Source organism: Panthera pardus, unplaced genomic scaffold (genome assembly GCF_024362965.1).
Source record: "Panthera pardus isolate Hobbes unplaced genomic scaffold, ASM2436296v1 HiC_scaffold_15, whole genome shotgun sequence".
Lineage (NCBI taxonomy): Eukaryota > Metazoa > Chordata > Mammalia > Carnivora > Felidae > Panthera > Panthera pardus.
In genome coordinates, this window is record NW_026526710.1 from 67,763,124 (window position 1) to 67,791,112 (window position 27,989).

General features: G+C 38.5%; 2 protein-coding genes and 1 long non-coding RNA gene across 7 annotated transcripts in view; 2 read left to right on the top strand and 1 right to left on the bottom strand.

Moving 5' to 3' along the window:
- POLI (DNA polymerase iota) overlaps positions 1-3,437 on the top strand; it is a 46,128-nt gene extending 42,691 nt beyond the window's left edge. The window contains exon 9 of the mRNA XM_053902738.1: positions 3,394-3,437. Coding sequence (XP_053758713.1) covers positions 3,394-3,437 — 44 coding nt within the window. The remainder of the gene's footprint in view (positions 1-3,393) is intronic.
- Positions 3,118-27,983, bottom strand: STARD6 (StAR related lipid transfer domain containing 6). Of its 5 annotated transcripts, none has more exons than XM_019464016.2 (9): positions 27,898-27,983; positions 27,056-27,115; positions 26,356-26,439; positions 24,582-24,675; positions 24,336-24,385; positions 14,062-14,188; positions 10,957-11,074; positions 7,959-8,052; positions 3,118-3,840 (listed from the first exon to the last, which is right to left on the bottom strand). In XM_019464016.2, exons 4-9 carry the CDS (start codon positions 24,669-24,671, stop codon positions 3,639-3,641), a joined length of 681 nt encoding a protein of 226 aa, XP_019319561.2. In that variant the 5' UTR covers positions 24,672-24,675; positions 26,356-26,439; positions 27,056-27,115; positions 27,898-27,983; the 3' UTR covers positions 3,118-3,638. The 5 variants fall into 5 exon arrangements, with proteins under 5 accessions (XP_019319561.2, XP_019319560.2, XP_019319559.2 ...); XM_019464015.2 differs by having other exon boundaries at positions 27,935-27,970; XM_019464014.2 differs by lacking the exon at positions 27,898-27,983 and adding an exon at positions 27,213-27,746.
- Positions 12,111-23,367, top strand: LOC109275700 (uncharacterized). The gene is made up of 3 exons (XR_002084322.2): positions 12,111-12,426; positions 17,326-17,439; positions 22,586-23,367. It is a non-coding gene; the product is annotated as an uncharacterized LOC109275700 (long non-coding RNA).
- Positions 27,984-27,989: the final 6 nt, after the last annotated feature.

Below are 27,989 nucleotides of genomic sequence, written 5' to 3' on the forward strand. Positions count from 1 at the left end.
ACAGTGAAAGTGGCATTAGGTACTCACAAAAAAAGGCACAATCTGAATCATAGTATAATTGCATCTTTAATTATGTGTTTTGAAAATTTTATTAGACAAGGAAAAATAGAGACCAACATCCAAGGATTTGGGGACAGAGGTCAGAGACTCCCTTTAGTTAAGCTGCTCTTCAAACTCTCAGTGGGTTTCTACATACTTCTAGCATCTTTCCCACTATGCCCTCTTGTCCCCCACCCTACCAGGTTTCTGTGCATCCTCTTAACACACAAAGGAAGCTAGAAGGTGATTATTAGAGGAGTTAGTTACTTTGCAATGAAAAATCTAATCATTCTTCATGAGAATGGTACTTCTGCATCTTCTTACACTTGAATTTTGACATAATTTTATGTGAAACATCAGAAGCTGTTCAAGCCACACTCCAAAAAGGTGTGTACCCCTTTATAGGTTTGAGATTTGGTATATAATATGTATAAACAAAAGCAGACTTTTTTGTGGGGCTAAATATCTCCTTAACAATAACTTCCATACAACCAGATTAGAAAATCTTGACTAGAGGAATTGCTTATAAAGAGTATTAAACAAGCATTTATAATGTAAATGCCTCAATTATATACTGGTAAATAATAAGATAATAGGTTATTAAAAATCAGGATTTTAAAAACAAATGCTATTGACTATGAGATAGCTTTATAGTTTATGGGGTGCCTGGGTGGCCCAGTCTGTTGAGTGTCTGACTCTTGATTTTGGCTCAGGTTGTGATCCCAGGGTGGTGGGATCAAGCCCTGCGTTGGACTCTGTGCTCAGTGTTTCTCTCTCTTTCTCTCCCTATGCCCCTCCCTCTCCCCTGCTTGTGCTCTCTCTCTCATATATATATATATATATATATATATATATATATATACACGTTTGTTCATATATATATGATATATATACATACATCTTATATATATGATATATATATCTTATATATCATATATATAATTTTATGACTCATTCAATTTTAGGGACTTGGATCGGTTTTTAATTTTTTTTCTTTTGAGTTTTGAGATAATTGTGCATTTAGATGTAATTAATAAAAAATAATGCAGAGAGATGCCATATTTCCTTCACCCAGTTTCCCCCAAAGTTAATACCTTGCATAACTATAACATAATATCACAATCAGGAAATCTACATTGGTACAATCCACTGATTTTATTCAAATATCATCAGTTTTACATGCACTAATTTATGTGTGTGTGTGTTTAATTCTGTGCAATTTTGTCATATGTAACTAGATTCATATGACCACCATCATGTCAACACACAGAACAAGTTTATCACAAGGATTCCTCCTGCTACCCTTTCAGAGCTACAGCCACCTCCCTGCTTGTCCCCGCCTTCTTGATCCCAAAATTCTAGTTCTGTTTTCCATATCCATCATTTTGTCAGTTCAAGAATGTTATACAAATGGAATAATATACCATTTAACCTTTTGAGGTTGGCTTTTTTCACTCAGCGGTATTCCCTTGAGACCACCTCAATTGTATCAACAGATCTTTCCTTTGTATGGCTTAGGAGTATTCCACATATGGATCGCTATAGTTTGCTCACCCATTAAAGGATTTGTGAGTTGTTGCCTGTTTGGGGCTATTTATAACCAAACTGTTGTGAATATTTGTGTACAGGTTTTTTTTTTTTTTTTTTAATGAACATTTGCATTTCTCTGGGATAAAGAGTACGTTTCCTGGGTTGCATAGTAAGCACGTTCCATTTTGTAAGACACTGCCATGCTCTTTTCCGGAGTGGCTGTACCATTTTACACCCACAGAGTATGAGTGGTCCAGTGTCTCCACATCCTAACAGTTGATATAATCACTAATTTTTTTCTAAAATTTTGGCCATTCTGACAAGCATGTACTGATAACTCAGTGTGGTTATTTGCATTTACCTAATGGCCAGTGATGTTGAATAATTTTTTGTGGACTTACTTGCCATTTACATATACTCTTTACTGAAATGTCTTTTGTCCATTTTGTAATTGGATTTTTTAATACTGTTGATTTTGGAAAGCTCTTTACATATTCTAGATACAAGTCCTTGACAGAAATGTGTTGCAAGGCTGTTGCTTGTCTTTTAATTTTCTTCACAAGTTCCTTCCCAGAACACACATTGTTAATTTTGATTGAAGTCATTGGCTACCGTAACAAATTACCACAAATTTGGTGGTTTTAGAAAATTTTTTATTCTCTTATAGTCTGGAGACCAGAAACCCAAAATCAAAGTGTCAGCAGGGCCACACTCCCTCTGAAGGCTCTGGGGGAGAATTGTCCTCACTTCTTCCAGCTTCTGGTGGCTCTAGGTATTCATTGGCTTGTGGCTGCAAAACTCTTCTCTGTGCATCTCTTGTAAGGACACTTATGATTAGATGAGGGCTCACCTAAATAATCCAGGAGGATTTCATTTTGAGGTCTTTAATTACATCTGCAAAGATCCTTTTTCCAAATAAGGTCTCATTCAAGGTTCCAGGGATTTGACAAGAACATATCTTTTGGGGGCCACATTACAAAGGGGAAACCATTGAAATACATTGGGTTTGCATGGAGGTGCAGCATCCTGCTGGGTCTTGGTGACACTGGGGATGAGGGAAGGGCAGTGAAGTGAATAGTAACCCAACCTTCTTTGCATTAGCTGGCTAAGTCTTGTTGCTGCCAAGTTGATGTGGGAGGGAATGCTCACTTTGCCACAGGACCCCACTGACATTACCCCAGGAAGGATATCAAAGGTGGTTCCAGGCTGGAGGCTTCTGCAGTGCCCTGACTGGAATATATGGAAGGCAATAAGGAGACCCCAACAATGACTATGCCATCCCTCAAGTCCTAGGTTTCTAGGTAGTTTGCCTTCTTTTCACCTATGCTTGAATCTCCCTATGCTTATGTGCAGTCTATTAGTTTTAAAGGGAAGGATTTGGGAGGAATGGATTGTTACATCTTGGCCAGAAACAGAAATTGATTCATGCATTCATTCAATTTTACATTTTAGATACCGGTCTTTATACATTCTATTGGAATTCTTTTCAATTTTTATGTACATGTCTCCAATAATTATCAATTTAAGCAGTAAGTGAAGAAAAAACAGAAAATTTTAACTGGTTATTTATTTTTGAGAGAGAGCGTGCAAGTGGGGGAGGGGCACAGAGAGAGAGACAGAATCCAAAGCAGGCTCCAGGCTCTGAGCTGTCAGCACAAAGCTCAATGCGGGGCTCGAACCCACAGACCACAAGATCATGAGCAGAAGTCGGACGGTTAACTGAGCCACCCAGGCGCCCCAAGAAAAAACAATTTAAAATATATTTTAATTTTTAATTAATGCTGACCTCTGACTGTGTATGCTTTCTTACTGATTCTTTTGCAGGGCATTTTCCAGGGGGAACAAAACAAAAGATAAAAGTACATTAAAGGACACTTGTTATTCACATCATTCTTATATGAGATTAAAAACTATATTGAATGCTGTTCTCTTGTACGACTGACTTCTTATTTTCACAAGGTGCCTTCAGTAATTTGTACAAGGATACCGTCTAGCAAAGTTTAACAGTATTTATGCACATTGACTTGAAGGTGAGTGGCAATGACTGCCACGCATGCTCTTCTGTGGCCTCATTTCTTTTTTAGGAAAGATGAGTGGCCGTTAGGATGAGATCCATGTCCTGATGGAATTCTGTGTGCCTTTATTCCGTCCTTTGCATTGAGGATGAAGCTTATTAAGTTGGAAGGCATGGTTGCTTCAATTATTGATGGGGACAATTTTCCTTTCATTTCTGTCTGGACAAACATCACTAGTTTGGAATGTGCTGGGTTCCTATAAACAAAGGAAGCAGTAAAAATATAAAGATTTTTGGATTTACCTACTGAATTTATAATTTCATAGAAAGCAGGATCCTTATTCACCATCGATTCCCTTCGTGGTGCTTATGATAGGACAATTACTGAAGGCGGGGAGGAAGGAAGGGCACAAAAAGGGGCAGAGTGATTTGCACTCATAAACATTTTACATAAAAATATTAAGTAGACTATATGTTACAGTCTTCAGTCAGCTTTTCCTTTTTGTCATTTTGTTAACTTTTTTAAATTACGAAATTAATATGTGCTTACAAAAATTTAAACAAAACAGAATTTTCATAATTATTCTCCTTATTGTTTCCCAGAGATAATTACTATACTTTTGATTGGATCTTTTCAGACTATTGCCTATGTATATATAAAGATAGCTTACATATATGCATATACGTTTGCCTACCCCACATATACACACATACACACTGTTGTTTTTACAAAAATGAGATGCATTTTTCTGCAACTAGTTTTATTTTCCTCTTAGTAGGACATCATGCACTTCTTTCTGTGTTGAGACATACCAGTCGGCCTAGATATTTTTCATGACTGCATACAGTATTTCATTCTCTATGTAACCAGACCTTTCTGGACTATCATTTGGGTTGTTTCTCACTTTTTCCTGCTATACAAATAAAGCAGCAATAAAACATCTTTGTAATGGATCCATTTGGATTTCTACAAATACATAGAGTTTCTAGGTCAAAGGTTTTGTGAATTTAACATTTGGAAATATTCTTTCCAAGTGACATTAGGAAGACTGTAGTACTTCATATTCTAACCCAGTGACCTTCAAACTGGAGTATGTGAGGACTTTCCAAAGGGTGTGAGAGGATAATAACATTTAAGGGAATAAATTTTCAGGTCTCTAACCTCCACATGTACCTTTTCCCTAAGCTCATCTGAGACCATCTTTGATGGAGATGTAGGCTTCTTCTTTCCCACCAGCATGTTCATATCATCCTCTGTTGCTTTACAGAACACAAGTATACCCGTCACCTTCCCTGAATAGTACTGAGTGATACTACAGTGCTTTGTTCTGGCATGTAAAAATCTCTGAGAGGGAAGCTGGGTGGCTCAGTTAGCTAAGCATCTGACTCTTGATCTCAGCTCAGGTCTTGATCTCAGGGTCATGAGTTCATGGCCCATGTTGGGTTCCACACTGGGTGTGGAGTCTACTTAAAAAAAAAAAAAAAATCTCTGAGATCCCAACGGAAAAATCTGATTAATTGGAAGTGAGTTGAGTAATAAATCATGTTGTCAATTCTTTGCTTTCAATAAGATTTATGGATCTAAATTATTTGTCATTAAAAATAGTTTTTGATTAAAAAATGTTTTTGATTATAGGTCTCTATGTAATTTATGGTACATAACACAAGAGAATTTCAAAGGCATTTAATGACAGTCCTAGAATTATACTCTTTTCATTTTAAACCGCTTATTCAAAAAAAATTTCTCAGTACTTACAAAGTTGGAGTAGACGATAGTAAGTGCTATCTCATTTTATTAGTATCGCCAATACACAGATAAAAGAGTGTAACAGTTAGAAGCATGGACTCTGGAGCCAGTCTGGATTGGTCTAAAGCTGAGCTTTGCTAGTATCTATGTTTAGCCATGAGAGAATTACTTAATCTTTCGAGGCTTCCATTTTCTTTTCCACAAAATGGAGATAGTAATACTACCTACTTCATAAGGTTATTGGGAAGACCAAATGAGCCAATTTAGGTAGACTGTTTATAGAGTGCCTGGCACAGAGCAAATGCTACCTAAGTTTTGCTAATAATCAAGGCATGTTTTCAGTAACAGTTGGCTTTTATATTTAATAGCTATGCAACATTTGGTAATATATTTTTATTTTGCTCTTTTAGTAACAATTTAATACAACATATATTTTGTAACATTCATTTATTTTTATTTTTTAATGTTTATTTTTTTGGGGGGGAGGGGCAGAGAGAGACGGAGACACAGAATCCAAAGCAGGCTCCAGGCTCTGAGCTGTCAGTACAGAACCCGATGTGGGGTTCGAACTCATGAACCATGAGATCATGACCTGAGCTGAAATTGCATGCTTAACTGACTAAGCCACTCAGGTGCCCCAAAATATGTTCTATTAGGATCAAATTATATGAGGGAAAAAAATAAGAATGTGGGAATCAAGGAGAAAATGAACGATGTAAATTTCTGAGTGTTGAAGTTTGTATGTATTTTGAAATTGATAGTGATGGTAGGTTTCAACTTATTATGGTATTTAGAGTCTATTGGATGTGCTTACCAGAGTGATATAACACTTTTTTAAAAAGTATCAATACTTAAAGTGCCGTAAATTGCATCCTCTAAATTTAATCCTATGCAAAATTTCAGTATCAACTTACAAATGTGCAAGGTGGAGTACAGTTTTACAAAATTCTTTTGGGGGGTATGAAGACGACTGCTCCCACAAACTGTGTGAGTGTCCATTTTCTCATACTCTTCTCTATGCAGTTTAGACTATTTTCACAAAAGTGTCTCTGGTGGCAGGATTGAGAATATTCACGAGCCGTGGGTAAGGTCTTAAATTTCTATTTGAGTTTCCAGTATTTACTAGAAAAGTGCCTTTACTACTGATAATCTTTTTTTTAAGTTTATTTATTTTGAGAGAGAGAGAGAGAGAGAGAGAGAGAGAAAGAGAGAACGAGAGAACGAGAGAGGGAGAGGGAGCATCCCAAGCAGGCTCTATGCTGTCAGCACAGAGCCCAACGTGGGGCTTGATCTCACCAACCGTGAGATCATGACCTGAGCCGAAATCAAAGAGTCAGACATTTAACCAACTGAGCCACCCAGGTGCCCCCTGATAATAAGTTTTGTAAGTTTACTACATGACTAGTTTACAAATGTTGGTTGTCCAAAATGTTGTGCTGCGTGGCACAGAAGAGTCATTTTCTATTAGTACCTTTCTCTGAGACTATGAATGAAACCATCTTTTCTCTAACAGGATGCTAGGCAGGGCTCTTGCCTGAAATGGGACATCTAGATCACCCTCTGTTCCATGTTTTTGACAGTGGAAAGTTAACAAGATGCAAGACGGGGCCTCAGGCTGTGATGCACACATTAGAGTGTGTAGCTTCCTGACTAGAATCCCCGCCAGTGGCTGATTTACCCAGTTGATTCAGAGCACTACCCCTTCCCTTGTGTTGCTTTCTCCTGCTGTGGAGAATGCAGTCTTGACCATAGCTTCAAAAATGACAGGTGGGTAGAAAGACCATGTATCACCGTCATATCATCTGCACCAAATGATCCTGTCCATTAATGTACATAATTGTGAAATTCTTTTGGTTCTCTAATTCAGTAGAGAACACGTTAAGGAATACAGCCTAAAATGTAATTTTATTTTTACTTTCTTCACATAAGTTTTTTTCCCCCTCCTATTGAGAGGTTTATATCTGGCCAATAAAAAATTTTACAAGTTTTTATGTGCTGATATATTTTACTTATATAAAATCATTTAGCAAAAATCAAACTTAAGGAATTTGTGAAATGAGCTACCTTGAATTAATGTACATACATTTACAAAATATGTGTATTTTATGTCACCATTTACCCCTAGGCTGGTCACCTGTGGGCAGTGACTCATCTCTGATTTCTCCAGCTCTTTCCAAATTTACCTACTGTACATCTCATTCTGCAGGTATCTGTAGGTGGTCCACTGGAAAGAAATCATTTAGGATGAAGCATTCATAACTGATAATAGTGAATATATTATAATTCTTGGGAAGTGTAATTTACAAAAATTGCTTAATAATTCACAGAAGTGACTCTAATGGGGAAATCTGAAGCATCAGGTGAAAGTTAACTGGGGGTGAAGGGATGGGGGGCAGGCAATGCATGTGTATGTGTGACTCATCCCAGAGACCTCACATCATACTTTGTAGGGAATTATCCATTCTCATGATGAAAACACTTATAAAAATTGTCATTTAAATTACACTTAGGGGCAATTTTCCCCCCCTAACAGAATATGCTGGCATATACTTGTACCAATGAGTTAGGAATTTAGTTAAGAATTGAACTAAAAGCCGTTAAAATAAAATAAATGCAAGTAACACTTACTCTTTCAGAGGGGAACATATATAGCCACAAGCATGGTTATAACCACGTATGTAATTTGACGATGGTGGGTATGCTGGAAAATCCACACTGTTAGCTAAGTGATTTAAAAAAAAAAGAAAGAAAGAAAATGAACCCTATTCCACAAAGATGAAAAATTCTATTTGAAGTAGTGTATTAAAAAAAATGTGTGATATAGCATTTAATTTAATTTAGTTATTGTCAGCATTGATATTAGTTTTATACCTATGTATGGATGTTTGTACATATGTATGTGCACACAGGTCAAAACTGAGAAAATGCCTGTATGAGCACTATTGTCCTCTCAAATGATCTCATTCTAGTATCTCTAAAGATGTTGTTACCTTTTACATACAAGAAAATGTGTTAAAAGTATCATTTAATTAGCTCCTGAGATTTGAAGCAAAAAAAATCACAAAGAAAAGACTATTCTATGAAGATATCAGGTTTATAAATTTTACTAACCATTTTTTATTATTTATTATTTTTTTAGGGTTAGATCCTTTTTTTACATATTAAAAAATTTTTTTTATGTTTAATTTTGAGACTGAGAGAAACAGAGCATGAGTGGAAGAGGGGCAGAGAGAGAGGGAGACACAGAATCAGAAGCAGGCTCCAGGATCTGAGCTGTCAGCACAGAGCCCAACGTGGGGCTCAAACTCACAGACCGTGAGATCATGACCTGAGCTGAGGTCAGATGCTTAACCGACTGAGCCACCCAGGCGCCCCTATATATTTTTAAAGTTTTTATTTGAATTCCAGTTAGATAACATACAGTGGAATATTAGTTTCAGGTGTACAATATAGTGATTCAATACTTACATATAAATTGTTAATCATTTTTTAAATAAAATATTTGATGTAGTTATTTGGTCTGTCAGTAAAGATGGTTTAAATGCTCTTTTCTGCCAATTCCCTGTAGCTAATTCAGAGGATAATTAAAAATCAGTAGAATTTGTTTTAAGAACTGTGTGGCATAGCCATACTGTATGTGAATGTAGAAGAGAGGTGATTTGATTCTAAGTTTATGATAATTATATATACCCTTTCTGAAAATATTTTTACATTGTATTTATTTATTTGTGTGTGTGTGTGTGTGTGTGTGTGAGAGAGAGAGAGAGAGAGAGAGAGAGAGAGAGAGCACTTGTGTGCTCATGCATGCGGTGGAGGGGCAGAAGGAGAGACTCCCAAGCAGGCTCCTGTGCTGACAGCGTGGGGCTCAACCTCCCAACGATGAGATCCTCCTCTGAGCCGAAATCAAGAGTCAGAGGCTTAACCAACTGAGCTACCCAGCTGCCCTATAAGTATTTTTAAAAACATATTTGTTTTTTTCTTGGCAATCCTTCTCTTGTCAGAGATGGTGACTTCTCTTTTAGGATTTTAACACAGGCAATCAATTCTGTGGTAAATGCAATGTAAATCACTTAACGGACAAATGAGGCTGACTGCATTTTCCCTGTTCACGGCGAGTTCATCATCTCAACAGATCCTATTGTGCTGGCTAACGGTACTGCTGGAAGTGATATTAACATAGTGTTTTTCTGTTTAAAATACGGAGATTATCCTGGTCTTTCTTTAAAACTTTTTTGGTTGTATGTCACAAACAAGTATGGATCTTTTATGAGGCATATAGTTAACCCAGAGTTTGGAAAGTCAGAAGACTTGAGTTTTAGTTCTGGTTCAGCTGCTTCTTAGCTAATGTAGCTTAATTTCTGTGAACTTTAGTTTCCTCATTGGTGAAATAATGCACACAAAATATTTAGCTCAAAGCAAGCTGCGTAGTAAGTTAAATAACAACAAAAGGAACGTTAAGAAGAAAACTCAGTATTCATCAAAAATTCATTTTAAGAAAATTGCTTAAAGCAAATTTAGTATTGATCACTGAATGACGGATTACTACTACTATTTGTTGATGTTAACTTCTTCCATACTTCTTTTTTACCTTCCTCTGACCACTAAAAATGAGATTGACATGGTCTCCTTCAAATACAGAAAATAACAGATCTATAATTCAGACATATAGTATTTTGTGCTGTAGATGGTGAATAAACTTTTATGCACTCTCATTTTAAAAGGAGACAACTCAATGACGACTATATGGAACTACAAGGGACAGCCACATACAAGTGATGAATATCAGGCCTTATTGCTATGCTGCAACAGAGCTGTGTTTGAGCGGGCAGAACTATGTAGTAGTCTAGTATCTGAAGTTTAGAGTACTACAGACATAGAATAACTGAAACTTTGTTGGAATATAATAATTACAACACTTAATTGTCCCTACTCCCAAGTAGTTTACAATAGAGAAGATTATTCAGATAGGAATGGTGAGATTAAATTGAATTCTGGAGAAAAACAGGGCTTTAGGCTACTGTCCTACCAAAATCCCTTCACCAGGAGTTACTGTATTTATCTGAGTCCAAGTATGAACTGGTATGTGTTAAGTGAATAAAGCAAGTTACGAAAAGACTACACATTTGCATTTTACACAGTGACACATTTTTGGGAAGGCTAAGGATATATCAAAACTTCCAATTTCTAAAAGAAATACAAGCACATTTATGTAAAGACTCATCTAATGAAAATTTCTTCAGGAATTTTATCAGTTACTGGATATGCCCTATCTACATAATTCATATATAACGTAGCATATCCAAAGATTAACTTTGTGTCTTAGTAGTTTTAAAATGTATGCTGTGAAGTTTCAGCCTACAAGTTATCTGTCTATGCTCCGTGCTGCATGGTATAAATTGCAAAAAGGCCAAGAGATGCCATAATTATTGACTGATATAAATGGCACCTCCAGAGTTGGGTAAAACTCAGGCTTGTCTATATTATACATACATTTATTGGTCTCACCAAATAAAGAGAATAACAAATTAATTGAAAGCAGTTTCTCCCAAACTGTGAGTTAAAGGAAAACAAAATTTATTAATGACTCATAGTAATTCCAAAATATGGGCAAAATGCTTCAACTTACAACTGATAATATCCATATTCCCTTCGCAGTGCTTGAAGTATACTAAGTCGATAAAGTCTCGGGGGGAAATTGAGCCCATGGCAAAACTTTGTGTAATGGTATGACATATGAATGTGTCCTGGAACAAATCAAACCGTAAAGATTGCAACAGTTACTTCATATCTATCCTTTGTATCTCTCCCCAGAGAATTTCACTGCATAACATTAGCTACTATTTGGAAAAAGAAGGGGGCTTTGAAGTTAGAAGAACATCATCAAATCTCGCATTTTCAGTGTTAGAGGAACATTAGATCTATAACCATACGCACAGGGCAACCAAAGCAAAAATAAACAAGTGGGACCACATCAAACAAAAAAGCTCTGCACAGCAATGGAAACCATAAATAAAATGAAAAGGCAATGTACAGAAATGGGAGAAAGTAATCTGGAAATCAAATATCTGGTGAGGAATTAATGTAAGTGCAGAAAATTCAGAAAGGAATTTCGTTACTATCTACTCTTTAAATTTTTAGACGAAGGAACCGAAGCCTAAACAGATTAAATCACATGCAAAACTAGAGATAAGTGCAGAACTAGAACCCATGTTCCTTATTCCCAGTGTATTTCTACCAGTCCACACTGGTTAGGTAATAAATTCTGACAAATATATTGGTTTAGCACCCTGTGGTATAAGGCCTTAAAATTAAGGACCAGTATAATGTGCCGCCTTGACGTTTGCTGAAGTTGGGAGAGTCTTAAATGGCCTAACTGCAAGGTATTCTCCCCATTCTGTTCCTACAGGTAAGGCCCCTTTGCCAGGCAATGCCCCTTATCACAGGATCAGCCACAGTTCCTATTTGTCCCTGAGCGGTGGGTTTCAGTTCCCTGCTGGACAGCAGAATTGATCCAACCAATCACAGCCTCCTGTAGGAGTCAGGGGTCACCTCAACCTCTTGACACCACAATGCTGGTCTTGCACAACCTCTGGTTATTTACTCTGCTCCTGGGTGCAACTCCCATGTCACCCTGCATGGCGGTGTGTCCTTGGGAGTTTAGCTAAGCTACTCCATGGTATTGCTGCTTCAGTAAACTTTTTGTTTGGCCACTGAGCCTGTGGGGGCCTTAAACTGACACTAGCCACCGCCCCCCCCCCCCCCCCCCCCCCCCGCAAGCGCATGCCTTGGTCACCACAGTCACAAGGAAACGTCAGTTCCTGATGTAACTTCCCCAACACCCCTTCCGATCAATGGTCTCCCCTGCCTCCCACAACCTTCCCCTCGTGAGCTCCTTGGACACCTCTGGGACTTGTGTTTTACAAAGTGACCTGCTCTTTTTGGTTTGAATTGGCCAATCTGGCCTTAGCCCAGGAATCCCAAAGCACTCTACTCACAGACGCTCAGGTGCCTCAGGGCCTGCCTCTCTCTGCCTGCGGCCTGCCTTGACCTCCCCATGTGGCTCCTGGAGGCGTTCCGTGTACCTTTTCCAGGACTCGTGAGTAAGAAACTTCTCTATTTCAATTTCTCTTGTGGTCTTTTGTTGAACTGTGGCTCACCATCTGGCACCCTGTGCTCCACTTAACAAATGCCAATTTGACTAAGTTGTAACAGTCCTCCTCTCCTGGACTGTGACTAATGATTGATAAACTGGTGTTGATCTCATTTGTCTAGTGTCAGATGTCAGGTCTTTGATCACCCTCATAAACCCTAGAGTAGGAATCCCTCTCTCACCAATGCAGGTGAATGAGTCAATTAAAACATCCCTGGAGATGCATACTATAAACGTTCATAGGAAGGTATTCCTATGCAGTGTAATGGTATTCAGAGATTCTGTAGTATACTGGAAAGGACATAGAATTGGAATCAGGAGATCAAGTGTTAAGTCATGGTTCTGCCTGGTATGCAACCTTGGGCAAGTCACATAATTTCTCTGGATCAGTTAAGTTTTTTTTGATGCCAAATCTAGTTATTACAGTTGATTTGCAGCAACAGCAGGAACATATGAAGCATAAAAGGAACTGTGCGATTAGTGTCACGCAGTCATGAAAGAGACAGTCCAAACGTGTGAATCTTCATTTGTGGTGGACTATGCTTCTCAAACTGTATGTTTAAATCCCAAGAGAGTAATAGATAGGTGTTTTTTGTGGATAGGATCTTCAGGTGCTCTCTATAAAATGAAACATTTACTTTCCTGGGCTTTTCTACAACCTCCCCCAACTCCCAGGTTTTAAAATCAATTTAATAAAAGGAGGTAAAGTTAACCTAAGTTCTGAGAAGATGATAAGGTGATGGCAGATAAGTAGGATATTTGTTTTGACGTGTGGAATATGGTTTGGAGACTCAAAGAACCAAAGACCCAGTGACCTGAAGTTTTACACGTGTAATTGTTTATGAAAATCATGAAAGTTCACTTTATGACTCGATTTTTAAAAACAGCTTATTGGGGTGTAATGTACATACCATAAAGTATAGCTGTCTTAATAAATAAGAGGTCTATAGTGTGCTGCTTTTCTTGTCTCTTACATTTGGTCTTTCCTCCCACCTCTGTGACTTAAACTTTCTACTCTAATTACCTGTACTTTTTTCTCTTTGTTTTTATTCCTCTTGTTCATCTGTTTGAGACAATGTATGTGAAAGTTCCTAAAACCACAACTATATAAGTAGATATATAGGTTTATATAACCACAATATATAGATGTTATTCCATACTATAACCTTACTCTTAAAAAAACAGTTACAGTATGTGTCTGCACTGTTCCTGCTGTCTAATGTATTATGATTAAGATAAATCTACTGGCTTCCCATCAAGAAGGCATGCTTCATCTTTTTTTCTACCTAATGGAAGAGGTGAATACATAAAGTTCAATCCCCTCAAGACCAAAGGCACATGTCTGCGAGAAAGCTGGATAGATTCAGAAAGTGCTAAGCCTTTACAAGAGAATAAAGCTAATTAGAATTAAACGTTTGACTAATAAAGAAGGAAGTTTTAAGGCTTTTATAAAGATTTCAATTCAATTGAGTCTATAAAATATGAAGTGTCTATAATCATACAGGTTTAATATATTCAAATCACTAATAAAACTAAAAATATATTGATACAGTAGAAGTCTGATATCAAACAGCAAATTACCGAATCAATCTTGTGTACCATATTGTACACTTTCAATGATTTATCCCATGTAACTCTGTTTTCAGGTTTGTAGAGGAACTCAGATAGCTTAGTTGTTGATTCTGGAATTATTCCTTCAACACGATATCTATAGTTAACAAAATAGAGAAAATTCAAAATTTTACTGGTTTAGGCTTAGCTCAAAATATAATGTACCACAGTAGGCTAATTTAGCAAATAGCAGTAAAGAACACTTGTAGGTAATATCAGCAATTCAAAACACTAGTATTCAATTGGAAGTAGCCAGGTTTATTGAAATAAGCATTGCAGTAATTAATATAAATTATTTCAAGATGCATTTTTCTACATATCTTGTTTATAATGTTTTATAGTTGTCTTATTAGAGGGGCTACTTTCTTTTAGGATTTTTCTAAAATATTTCTCATAAATATTTACCTGCCATATTTATCATAAGCCAAATGCAATTGATGAGAAGTTTGTGTGTTTATACGTACAGTATCTTTTAGCCCCAATTCTTTTTTTTTCTTTTTAAAATTTTTTAATGTTTATTTATTTTTGAGACAGAGAGACAGAACACAAGCTGGGAGGGGCAGAGAGATAGAGGGGAGACACAGAGTCTGAAGCAGGCTCCAGGCTCTGAGCTGTCAGCACAAAGCCTGATGAGGGGCTTGAACTCATGAACAGCAAGATCATGACCTGAGCCGAAGTCAGCTGCTTAACAGACTGAACCACCCAGGCCCCCAGGCCCAATTCTTAATTTATGGATGTAATGTGGTCTAAAGCAGTGGTCAGCAAATTTTCTGGGAGAGGGCCAGACGGTAAATAATTCAGGCTTTGCAGGCCACATGATCTATGTTGCAACTATTCAACTTAGCTAGGGTAGCAGTAAAGCAGCCACGGACAATATATAATGAATAGGCATGTCTGTGTTACAACTGAACTTTATTTACAGACACTGACTTTTGAATTTCATTTATTTTTTGCATGTCAGGATTTGGGCAAGTAACTAACCTTTGTGTTTATCCATCAGTGAAATTAGATTTGGCTATCCATCAATGAAATTAAGACAATGTGAGAAAAATGGATTAAAAGTCAGTATTTAGGAGAAGGTTGTTGAACTAAAATGAAGTCTGAACAATATTGGCTCTACTCTTCTCCCAGTCAATCATTCTTTCCAACCTGAGGGGATAGGTTTAAGTAAAATCAAAATTTTAAACCTCTAAAAAGTTATAATTTCTGGAGGGAGTGAGATAAAAACCAAACAGTATTGTTACACTAAATAGTCATATTTATGAATGATTCTTCCTCTGAAACTTTGTTTTTATGATTTGGGAAACAAATAAGGAATTCATTAGACTATTTCTTTGTATGTTAATTTCTCTTTAAAAGCTCAGTTAGTCCTTAATTTTCTCTATAAGATATCCTCAAATTTCCTTACTATGTAATGTTTCCTTCCTTCAGATCCACAAAGTTTTAAAGAGCTTATTATGAGGCTCTGTATAAGACAATGAGAAAACAACCTGAATAATTATCAGGTCCTGTGAAAAAGAAGTCAGATATGATAACAGTTAAAATTTAAGTACAAAATTATTAAGGGATATGTATATACTACCACTGATTGCTTTTTTACATAATGAGTTATCTCTCTCTCTAGTTATATTGTAAACTTGGAGTATGAAGAGTTTTTAACCTTTTGATATTTCTAACTAACATATACATATCTTCCTTGACTTTTGATGGGGTTACACTAAGATAAATAAGATTTGGTGGGGTTTACAATAAGCTCTCTCCATTGTGAGTTGAGAATATCTTAAGCCGAAAATGCACAATAATACACCTAACCTACATCACAGCTTAGGCCTCGCCTGCTGTAATTGTGCTCAGAACACTACTTTAGCCTACAGTTGGGCAAGATCACCTAACACAAAGCCTATTTCATTAGAAAGAGTTGACTATCTCATGTAATTTAGGGAAGGATATCTAATATACCTATAAGTTTATCAACATTTAAGGATTTGTGACTTTTCATATCTACTGTTTAGAATAGGGATTGGCAAGCTATGGCCTATAGGTCAAGTCTAGTGTACTTCCTGCTTTTGTAATTAGTTTTGTTGAAACACAGCCATACTTACTCACCATGGGTTGTCTATGTCTACTTATGTATAATGCTTTCATGCTATAATGGCGTAAAAATGTATTGTCTATTTATGTGTTGTTCTTCCATGCTATAATGGCAGAGCTAAGTAGGTGCAACAGAGACCATAGTTGCTGTAAAGCATAAAGTATTTACTTATTCTCTGTACCTCCACTGAAAAAGTATGCCAACCCCTGGTTTAGACTATCTACTCAATGGTTAATATGTTTATTTCCCAGTCATTTGTAAAGGTGAGAAAAGTATAAGCTACAGGTATTATATGACTACAAGGCAGAAATTATTTATTTCGCTTTTTGGAAGATTGTAAAACACAGTTAAAGCTCTGTATTGGGCAAAGGGTAGGCTACTAGTTAAAAATGACCTTATCTTAATTCACTAATTAGAGTTAGTGGCTTTAAAAAAATATGTAAATATCAAGCCTCTTTGTTTTTTTTTTTTTTAATTTTTTTTTTAACGTTTATTTATTTTTGAGACAGAGAGAGACAGAGCATGAACAGGGGAGGGGCAGAGAGAGAGGGAGACACAGAATCCGAAACAGGCTCCAGGCTCTGAGCTGTCAGCACAGAGCCCGACGCGGGGCTCAAACTCATGGACCGCGAGATCATGACCTGAGCCGAAGTCGGACGCTTAACCGACCGAGCCACCCAGGCGCCCCTCAAGCCTCTTTGAAAACAAAACATTAATGCGTCTTGGGTATCAGCATCTACTGTGTTCATGGCTCTTTCAGAGATAACAATTTTGTCATAGTTGGATCTAAACTATATTTTTATATCTATTGATCATTAAGATGAACAGTTCATTAGATATTTTACTATGATCTACACTAAAGCTTTGTGCTCATTATACATGAAGTGACCTCAGGTTAAATTAAAAATATTTTAACCGTGGTGCCTGGGTGGCTCAGTTGGTTGAGTGTCCCACTCTTGCTTTTGGCTTGGATCATGATCCCAGGGTTTTGGTATCTAGTCCCTCCTGCACCGGGCTACACACTGAGCTTGGAGACCGCTTGGGATTCTCTCTCTGTCCTCCTGCCTCTCTCCCTTGCTCATGCTCTCTCTCTAAAAATTAAAGAAATATATATTTTAACTATTTTCTCTTGTCTTTTACAGTTTCTAACCAGCTTTAGCTGCTATATGGAATAACTGATCAGTATATGTGAAGTTACACTTTATTTACAGACCATACATTTCATGAAGATTTCAGGCAGCAATGAAAACCTTTTGGTATGTGTGGATTTATATCAACATACTAATTTTAATGTCTCTAAATACTTTATGGCCTTTTATGATTTTTGTGAATGAGCACTGCCAGAAGAGTAACTAGGAGGTTGAGGAGGAGAAAAATAATATAAAGTGTTTATTTTGGCATACTAGAAACTGTAAACTTGGGGAAGCATCTGTAAGATGATAAGACACTCACGGGCTTTTAGTGATCATATTTTCACATATCCTATGTGATATTAGAGTTGGGGGTGGGACTTCCAGAGTAGCTGTGTGAGAATTTTAGTAAATCCTCCACAGTGACAACAACTGTTTCACAATAACAAACTGATGAAAATTACCTTAAAAAACAGCTATTGAAATTCTCTAGAAAATGACCAAAGGGCTTTCAGGAAATGGAGAAACATTTACTCAAGAATATCTACTAAATCTAGATAGGAAAAGTAAGAGTCTGTAGCATTTGAGCCACGATCTGCTTCTAGCCAACCCCTTTTCACACCTGGAAGACAAGGAGGGGCTCCCTCTCCCCACTAGCTCCCAGTCTAGGGCTATGGTTTTATCCTAGAGGGGTGGGTCACTGACATCACTCAGCTCATGCTGTTAAACTCTATTCCCAGTAGGCACTGATGAGAAGACTGAGGCTTCTTTACCCCACCCAGAATTTACTGATAGGAAGAGGGCTCTGTCCAGGGCACAACAGGCGTAAATACTGAGGCCTATTTCCCCTTCCTGCTACATTAAGAGGGCAGACTGAAGTCATAGCAGCATCTCTGCCCAATGTCACCCTCACATCCCCCTTCTGCTCATGGATGGAGGCGTCACTCAGCTCCAATAGTAGTGCATAGGCTCTGCTCAGGGGCAAAAGCAAGACAAAATGAGCTGGCAGTATCTCAGCTACGCCTGAGAAGATGGATTTCATTTGGAACAAAATGTGGAGAAAATTTTGAAAAAAAAAAAAAATACAGATCTTGTTAGTGAACAATTAGAGGAATTACATGGAACTAGTGCAAAAGCACAAAAGACCAGCCAGAAGTAGGGAGAGAGAACAGCTAGATGAACAACATAAGATCACACTTATCCCTGGCAGGGGGGTTGTGGTGTGGAAGGCTGTGTACATGAAGTAGACTGTCCCTGCTGAGAGCAAGTGGAGTGGATGTATTATGTTGCCCCTACTCAGATATAAGAATGGATGTACAAGGATACCCTTACTCAGAACAGTCAGAGTAGGTACATAGGCTGCCCGTATTCAGAGCAATCAGAGTGTATGTACTAGGCAGCTCCCACCTAGAAAAGAGGGGATGTACTAGGCTGCCTGAACTCAGAGAAATCAGAATGCATGTACTAGGCTCTCCCACCGGAACTAACCAGATTGGATGTCTTAGGCTGCCCAGACTCAGAGCAATCAGAGTTTATGTACAAGGCTGCCCCTTCTCCAGAGCAGTAAGAAGAGACAGGCCTTCCCCTATTCAGAGCAATCAGGAGGATATACTGGACTGCTCCTACTAGGAGTTATCATATTGTATGTCCTAGACTGCCCCTATACAGAGCAATCAGGAGGATATACTGGGCTGTCTCTAGTCAAAGCAATCAAAGAAGTCAAAGCCTCTAATCAAAACAAAGGCTGTTATACTAGGTTGCCCCTACTCTGAGCAATCAGATTAGATACACTAGGTCGCAGCTATGCAGAACAAGCAGAGTATATATACTAGGATGGTCCTACTCAAGCATTTTGATTGGGTGTACCAGGCTGCCACTACTATGGGGTAATCAGAGTGGATGTAAAAGACTGCCCACTCAGAATAATTATACTGGATGTACCAGGCTGCTCCTATTCAGAAACGATCAGAATGGATGTCCTAGGCTGCCCCTCACGGGAGCATTCAATGCAAGGTATGGGTTGGTGACTTACAAGCATTTTCCAAGCTGCATACAGATTAATCAACAAAGAATTGAAGCCTTACTGCCTTTAGAGACTTAAGTGTAACCTCTGACACATAATGTATCCTACTTTAAAATAAAATCATACTCTTTGCTGCTGTTCTGGAAGAATGTCTGTATGCCCATGAGTGCTCCCTCTGAGGAGTGACTGGTTACAGAACTTCCAAGTTACTTGTCCCTGGCTAAGTGCAGGAAAAAATCATAAAACTGCTGAATTGTGAAAACAGCCTGTAAACCACACACAGATCCAACTGTAAAGGGTGAAAATCTCGCTAGTTTGGGGGTCTTAAGCACAACTTGTGATCAATAAATGGCTTATGTTGATCCCTCCTATAGGCTAAAGGATAAAAACAAGGGAAAAAATCAGAGCAGGGATTATCAGAGGCTGCAGAATAGACTTCCAGAATTAGTCTACACAAACCACCCAACTAATAAACAAATATAACAACAAGCCCTGGGTGGGTGGGTGGAATCTGTATCCAGAGTTGCCCCAGTACATGACTTAAATATTCAGTATTCAATAAAAAACTATGAGGCATTCATGCAAAGAAACATGAGTGTGATGTATGCAAGGAAAAACCGCAGGCTAGAAAATACTTGTAGGATCTAAGAGGAGTAAATTAAACATTGAAGAAAATTATTAGCCTACTGCCTGACATATAGTAAAAGATTAATAAATGTTAGCTGCTGCTAACATTTTGGGGAATGTGTAGTGTTGAATTGTGTGCTGGTAATCTGTATTACATCCCTTGAGGGTGGAAAGAAAGAAATTCCCACCAAAGAATTGGCACTCTTCTCTTGCATATACCCAAGTGCTCCAAGCTAACCACAAAAGGAACTTTTTGGGTATGAAATTATGAAATCAAGGTGTAAGTGCTAGGAAGATATCTTTGGTTTATATTTTTGTACTGCAGTTACAAGGGAAATTTAAATACTTTCTATTTGGCAACCAATATAATAGAACTAAAGTCCGTAAGTTCAGTCAATACACATTTGCCGAGTGTCTGAGTGATAGACACTCTTTGGGTGCTAGGGATACTGTGACAAACAAAAGTGATTTCCTTATAATCTCATTCCTATTCAGGTTCCTATTTCCATCAAGTTTACAGTATTTTTCTGTTTGTTTGTTTGTTTTTTTTACTGTTTATTTATTTTGAGAGAAAGAGAGTGCGTGAGAGAGCATGTGAGCAGGGGAGGGGCAGAGAAAGAGGGAGAGAGAGAATCCCAAGCAGGCTCCATGTTGACAGTGCAGATCCTGACATGGGGTTCAATCCCACGAACTGTGAGATCATGACCTGAGCCAAAACCAAGAGCCGGACACTTAACTGATTGAGCCACGCAGGTGTCCCAAGTTTATATTCCAATAAGACATATACTAAATGAGAGAACAAAGGAAGAAGATAAATTTCACATAGTGATAGATGCAAATGAAGAAGGTGGCAGAGTGGTGTAGTAAACAGCAAGTGGGTGTGGCCAGGAAGGTCACTCTAAAGAGCAATGAGGCTGAGATCTTGAGGACAAAAATGACATTAGCCTTGGAAAGATTTGGGGGAAGAACATGCCAGGCAAGTGAAGAGCAACTACAAAGGCTCTGAGGCGGGTTTAAGTTCATTGCATTCATGCAACGGTAGTAGGAGAGCGAGGGTGAAATGGTAGGAGAGGTCAGAGAGGTAGGCTAGGGTTAGTGCCTTGCAGAGCTTGATAAAGGGTTTGGATTTTATTTTAGATGCAATGGGAAGGCTTTAGAAGATTTTAGGTAGGGGAGTGACATGATCTGAATTATTTCAAGCATCTACTTCGGCCATTGTGTGAAGAACAGGATACGGTTGAGTAAGAATAGATCCATGGAGTCCATTAGGAGTTACTGAGCTAATCCAGATAGAGATGGTAATGGCCTACACTGGGATGACAGCAGGGAAATAATGAAAAATAAATCACTTCTCTGTACATATCTAGTCAATTAGAGCTTCTATTAGAATCCAAATCTGAGATGAGAGATCCATTATCCAGGCCAGTATTTTACAAGCATGTCCTTGGTCAAAAACATGTGGAAAAGTTAAATAGGTTTCTTTACACTAGGATTTGTCTGATCTTAAGAGTGTATTTCCAAGAAGAGAATATAGTCTGGAGTGTTTAGAAAAACTCATTTGATAATGCAACCCCTTTATCCCTAAAGGGAATTTTGAGGGATTACATTTCTCCCAAATACTAGTTTGGCAAATAGCATTAGACCATCCTATCTAGCCGAAAGTGTGCAATGTTCACACTCTGTTGCCCATTCTAAATTCATATTCATGTTTCTCACTTTGGTTATTTCCAACTCTGTAACTAAAATGTGGAGCTCTCTTTGATGTACTGGAAAAGTTGTAAGCTTCCCTAGATTTTCCCCTTGATTTGACTGCAATTCTCACTTTCTTCTCAATCCAGGCCAGGGGAGGTCAATTTTTGACCGAGGCAGACCAACCTGACCAACATGTTCAGACAAGTTTCCTTTGTAGTAACCTAAATATCTGCCACAGCTGACACAGAATAATAGAGGTATTTTGAAAAAAACAAAAACAAAAACAAAAACAAAAACAAAAACTGGTCCAGTCATACTCTCCTTCTGTACATAAACATGGCAAATTTAGAAGAATCTGTGGGTTGACCTTGAGAAAACAAGTATGCAAAACGGTTGCATTACCTTTTATCAAACTTCATTTATTTTTATTTCTTTATTTATTTTGAGAGAGAGAGAGAGAGTGAGTGAGGGGGAGAGAGGCAGAGAGAGAGGGAGAGAGAGAATCTTAAGCAGGCTCCGTGCCATCAGCGCGGAGCCCCATGCGGGGCTCGAACTCACAAACTGTGAGATGATGACCTGAGCCGAAGTCAAGAGTCAGATGCTTAACTGACTGAGCCATCCAGGTGCCCCCATAACCCTCATTTTAAAGCTGTGTTTGATATTTACTGGACTCTAGCGCAACTATAAAAAAGAATTAAAAGACGGTTTTCCAAAACCCGTGTGTGATAGTCTCTAACATGGCCCCCACTCATCTCCACTTCCTGGTACTCACACACTTGTGGACTCCCCTTCCCCTGAGTCAGGCTGGATCTAGCGATTCACTTCTGATAAACTGAATGTTCCAAAAGTGATGAGAGGTCACTTCCAAGATTAGGCTGCAGAAAGGCTTTGGCTCCTGACTTACTTGCTCCTTCTCTTGTTTTCTCCTAGACTTCTCACTGTGAGGAAAGCAAACGTCATGTTGTGAATAGCCCTGTGGAGCAGTCCCTATGTCAAGGAACTGAGGAAGGCTTCCAGCCTAGAGCCAGAAAGGAACTGAGGCCCTCAGTCCAACAAGCCCAGGAAGATCCAAATTCTGCCAACAACCATGGAAGTGAGCTTGGAAGTAGAGCAGCCGCCAGATAAGACCAAAGCCCCAGGTGACAGCTTGATTGCAGCTTTCTAAGAATCCTTGAGGCAGAGGCACCAGGCTGAGCTACACCTGGAATCCTGACCATGGGATAATAGTGTTAAGACACTAAGAAATGGGGTATGAGATTTTTGTGCATCAATAACTAGTACACAGTGCGTATAAATTTCACTTAAAATGTGAGTGAAAAAAGTCCCAATTTTTGTTTGGTTTTGCATGAAAGAGTAAAATGCCTCTGATCAAAAATCTCCATAAAGCTTTAAAACAGCCCATTTGGAGCTACTCCTTGAATGGCTCTAGGTGTGGTAGAGTACCTTGCACACAGATATCCAAGAAGTATTGTTGAATGAATAAATAACTTCCAAGGTTTCTTTGATGCATAGGTTGCTGTCTATACTTGTCCAGTATGTAAGACGCCAACAAGCTATAATATTTTTCTAAGAGTTTATTCCTCTAGTGTCACTGGCATTGACCTCACCTACTTCCCTCCTCGGTCTGTTTTTGAAAGCGCCTCTATTAGAATCATTACTTATTTTTTTTTGTATTAAAAAAAATGTTTTTTTAATGTGTACTTATTTTTGACAGAGAGAGAGAGAGAGACAGAGCAGGAGCGGGGGAGGGGTAAAGAGAGAGGGAGACACAGAATCTGAAGCAGGCTCCAGGCTCTGAGCTGTCAGCACAGAGCCTGACGTGGGACTCAAACTCACAGACCGCGAGATCATGACCTGAGCCGAAGTCGGACGCTCAACCGACTGAGCCACCCAGGCGTCCCTAGAATCATTACTCATTTAGACAATGAAAGTAGGGATTATCTTCCTGATAATTATTAAAATGAGTGGGACAAGGCATACCAGTTTTGTCTTATAGTAAAAAAATTGGATTGAGACAAAAGGTAAGCAAATTTTAGTCAGATAAAAAAAGAGCAAGAAATACAAAATGAAGAAAAAGTGGACTCAAAAAAAAAAAAAAGGAAAGGAATAAAATTTGATTTCGATAACATATGATGTGTTTGCATTAATGTGATATCATGAACAATGAATGAACAACTCTTAAGAATAAGGTTAAAAATGTCAGCCCACTACCCTCAGTGTAGTTATATCTGAAATAACAGGATCCTCAAAAATATCCTTAAAAGCAGCTTTCAGAAAACATTACATGTATCAGCAAGAGAAATGACTTGGGGAAAAAAACTTTATTTTATAGTGGCTTATTTAACGGAAAGGTGAAACGTTTGAAAGGCTGCAAAACACTACTGTTATCAAGGAAACACCAATCTGTTTTTATAGTAATTATTTCTTGATGTAGAAATTTCCTGTCTTGGTGAATTGTTCGCTTGGAAAGACTTTTTTTCCTGGTTGTCTTCAAGTTTGAAAATGATTAGGTGGTACATAATTGCTCTAATTTATTAATACCAAATTTAAACTAGTGACTTAATAATCTCTATTTCCTGATTACTATCAAGCAATGTTATAGCCAGTGAAGCAGCACTGAATTCTAGATATATCAATGCCATTGAATTCAAAATGTCTATAAATAGGAAACTGTACTCACAGATTTCCATGGAATCTTTTAGAAGCCTTGCTGGAAACAGTTATCTTTTTCTCAAAGGGGAATAAAAATCCAGAAATAAATTAGCTGTCAGATACAGAAAAAAAAATGAAAAATAAAAACCAACAAACAAAAAGTAAAAATATATTTTTTTGGTTTGTAAAAGAAAAACATTTTAAAAAGTCTATATAATGAATTGCTTCTCATTAAAAAATAAATTCTTGAACCATATTTAACTTGTTTCCTTACTGAAGTCTTAACCACTTTCCAGCCTGATGTATCTTGATTGTATCCTAAAATTTCTTGAGCAGTTTCTTGGGCAAGCGTCTTATAGTCCATCTACCTGCAAAGTTGTAAAAACAGATGACTGGTAAGAATATAATCATACAAAACAATTTTAAAATGCTGTATTACATTTTAATACTATTTCTACAGTGCCTGTCACATAGTAATGAAGAATCATTACTTGTTTTTTAATTAAGTTTTTATTTAATAATTGGTAAATGCATGCACGTATGAATTCCTTCTTCCTTATTCATAGTTTTTCAAATAGAAAGTGTGGTATACTATGAAGAGCAGGCTTTGGACTGAAAGAGAACTTGGTCAAATTCTGTCTCTGCCACTAATTGTGAACCACATTATTTAATATTTCCGCTTTCCCATTTTCTGGGATAATAACTAAATGTTGAATTAATGTGAGGATTGAGATAATGCACTTAACTGTCCTACTCCATGCCTGGTACATAATAAGCATTCAATAAATCATTAGTATTTCCAAAGGCTTAATCATGCTTCCTTACTCCTGTAAAGCTGCATCATCTGATGATCAAGTGTTCTTGGAAATTAGTCTTTTTATTATTTATTCATGTATTTATTTAAAAAATACTTTTTAATATTTATTTTTGAGAGAGAGAGAGAGAGACAGAGCACAAGCAGGGAGGGGCAGAGAGACAGGGAAACACAGAATCTGAAGCAGGCTCCAGGCTCTGAGCTGTCAGCACAGAGCCCGACACAGGGCTCAAACCCATGAATCATTAAGATCATGATCTGAGCCAAAGTCAGAGGCTCAAAAGACTGAGCCACCCAGGTGCTCTGGGAATTAGTCTTTTTAAAGTGAGGGCAGTGGCATTAAATGATCTGACCCTTGGTTTCCTCTCCAAAGGCAACTCCTACCTGCCTTCTCTCCCACTCAGCTTCAATCATATTGACTTGGCTCTTCCTCAAATACAACCAAGCATCTTCCTACCTCAGGGTCTTTGTACTTACTGTTCCCTCTGCTTGTAACATTCTTCCCAAATATGAATGACAGATTCCTCTTCATTGGTATCTTGTTTAAATTTCACCTCTTCAGACAGGATCAAGTTCAAACCAGTTCAATATAAACATATTTACTAAATCCTTTACTAGGGATTAGGTACTGTGGTAGGTATGGCAAAAACAGGTAAGATACTGTTTCTGTTCTGAATGGGTTCAGGAAACTGGAGTCTCATTGGTCCTTTGGCCCATCATCTAGTTTTCAGTTACGGGAAGCTGGTTGGTATGGTGGGAAGAAACACACAGCTGGATTCAAATCCTAACTTTGCCTCTCACCACAAGCTACATTATTTTGAATACACTGCTTAACCCTTAATTTCAATGCTTACATCTATAGATTGGGGATAGTAATACTTATCTCATTGAGTCATTATAAGGATTAAGTGAGTTAACATATGCCAGCGTGATTGAAACAGTGTGGGGCTCCTTCTTGATGATCAGAAATACTAGTTTCTTTTCTTGAAATGACACATTTAAATCTACCTTTTAAAAAACTCTCCAAAGAGCTGCCTCAATAAGCCTTCTGAAAGTTTAATGATCAGAACCATGTCTGAATTAGCTCTCACCTAAAGGTCTAGGTTGGATCATAAATCCACCTTCTCTTATTTTGTTCTCCAGCAAGGCATAACACCTAGTTGACATCTATATTTGAACAGCTTTAGTAAACCATTACAACTCCTTTTTCCTAGTAGACTTTCAGTTTCTTTACCTTTCCTAATAGATCTAGTCCAGAATTTTAATAATTATTGGGACTCTTCTCCAAATCCTTGTGGAGATCTCCATATTTCTTAACCTGTGAAGGAACAAAGAAGAATTATTTTGATCCATGAATTAGGTCAATATATTTGATCATTTCCTTAATATTTTCTCAGTGTTCTTTATTTTCACTTTATACCCTCATTAGGACACATTTGCTATATATGCCCATGATGAAAGAAAACAGTAGTAAGAGAAGCGTTAATAATACCGTTTATGAAAGGAAACTTTAAGAAATTATTTTAAAGAAGGACTGGTTAAAAAGACATTCTGGTGGAATGTAAATAAAGATGCCTAACTTTTTAAGCTCATGCCATTAACAGTCCTTGGCTGGTCCCTGATCTGTGCTTGCCCCAGCATATATAACACAGTTCTTTATTTCCTATCAGCAACATACTTGATACTGACTGATTTAAAGAAGCACAGATTATTGGAACACAGCACTAGGGTGTAAACTCCTGCAGGGACTTTGACTTACTCATTTTCAAATCACTAGCACTTCCTGCCACAATAAACGTGTTTAATTGAACCACTCAATTGCATTTTATAGCTCGTGGACCTTTTCGTTTGCCAGGAAAAAAGGAAAGGTTACGTTTAGTGGGCTAGAGAGGGTGCAAAGAAGAAAACAAACAGCAGGACTACAGGGCCATTACCTTGTGATGTAACATCGGATGGACTGGAACATATTCCGGTGGAGTAATGGTCAAGGATATCTTCACCCACAGGGTCAGTGGAAAATAAACATAAACCAATATTGAGATGACATCTTTTTTTGGATACACCATTTGGTTGAAACTGGATTCTTCGCACCTCATATCCTGTCCCAGCCTCGTAGACAGAATCACGTATGTTGTTAGTGGTCTTTACATCTGTTTGTATGTAATCTCCCTTTTTCTGGGCTGCCTGACTGGGTCCCCAATCCCTGCTGGGTCACTGACATTCTTCCCTGGGAATCAAGGTCCCCAGGGAATTTGTTAAATCCCATCCCTGACCAAACTCCCTCCTCCAATCTCGCATCTGCTCTATTGCGAGGGGCTGGCTGCAAGCCCAGAAGGACCGGGCTCAGGGATGGGATGCGGAAGGCACCGAGGAGGGAGGGAAGGAAGTGGTCCGGGGAGCTGCCCCTCCACCACCGGCGGAGATGGTGTCTCATCCTGGGAGGGGGTGCTCTGAAGGCGGGGACGCCGAGATCAAACCGGCAGCCGCCAGCGCCCCCGAGTCTCCTTCCCCACCTCGTCCCCTCACACACTCCCGGGGAGCCAGCCGAGGGAAGTTCAGCCTATCATCTGCGCGGAGTAGCCGCAAAGAGTGGTGACCGAGGCGGGGCGGGCGTGCGGGGCAGCCGGACGAAGCTCTCCGGAGTCAACCAACCACGCCCTCCGCTCCCCACCCCCCAACCCCATAAAGACGAGGACGAAGAAACTACACTTCCCGGCTGCGAGTGCGACCTTACACCCTGCCGCGCCCCCTTTCCCCTGCGGCCTCCGCCCCTCACCCAGCTGCCCCGGGCGCCGAGCGCCACGCATGCGCACCGCAAGCCAGCGCCATGTTGGATCAGTTTGAAAGCGAGCGCGGGCGTCGCGTTCC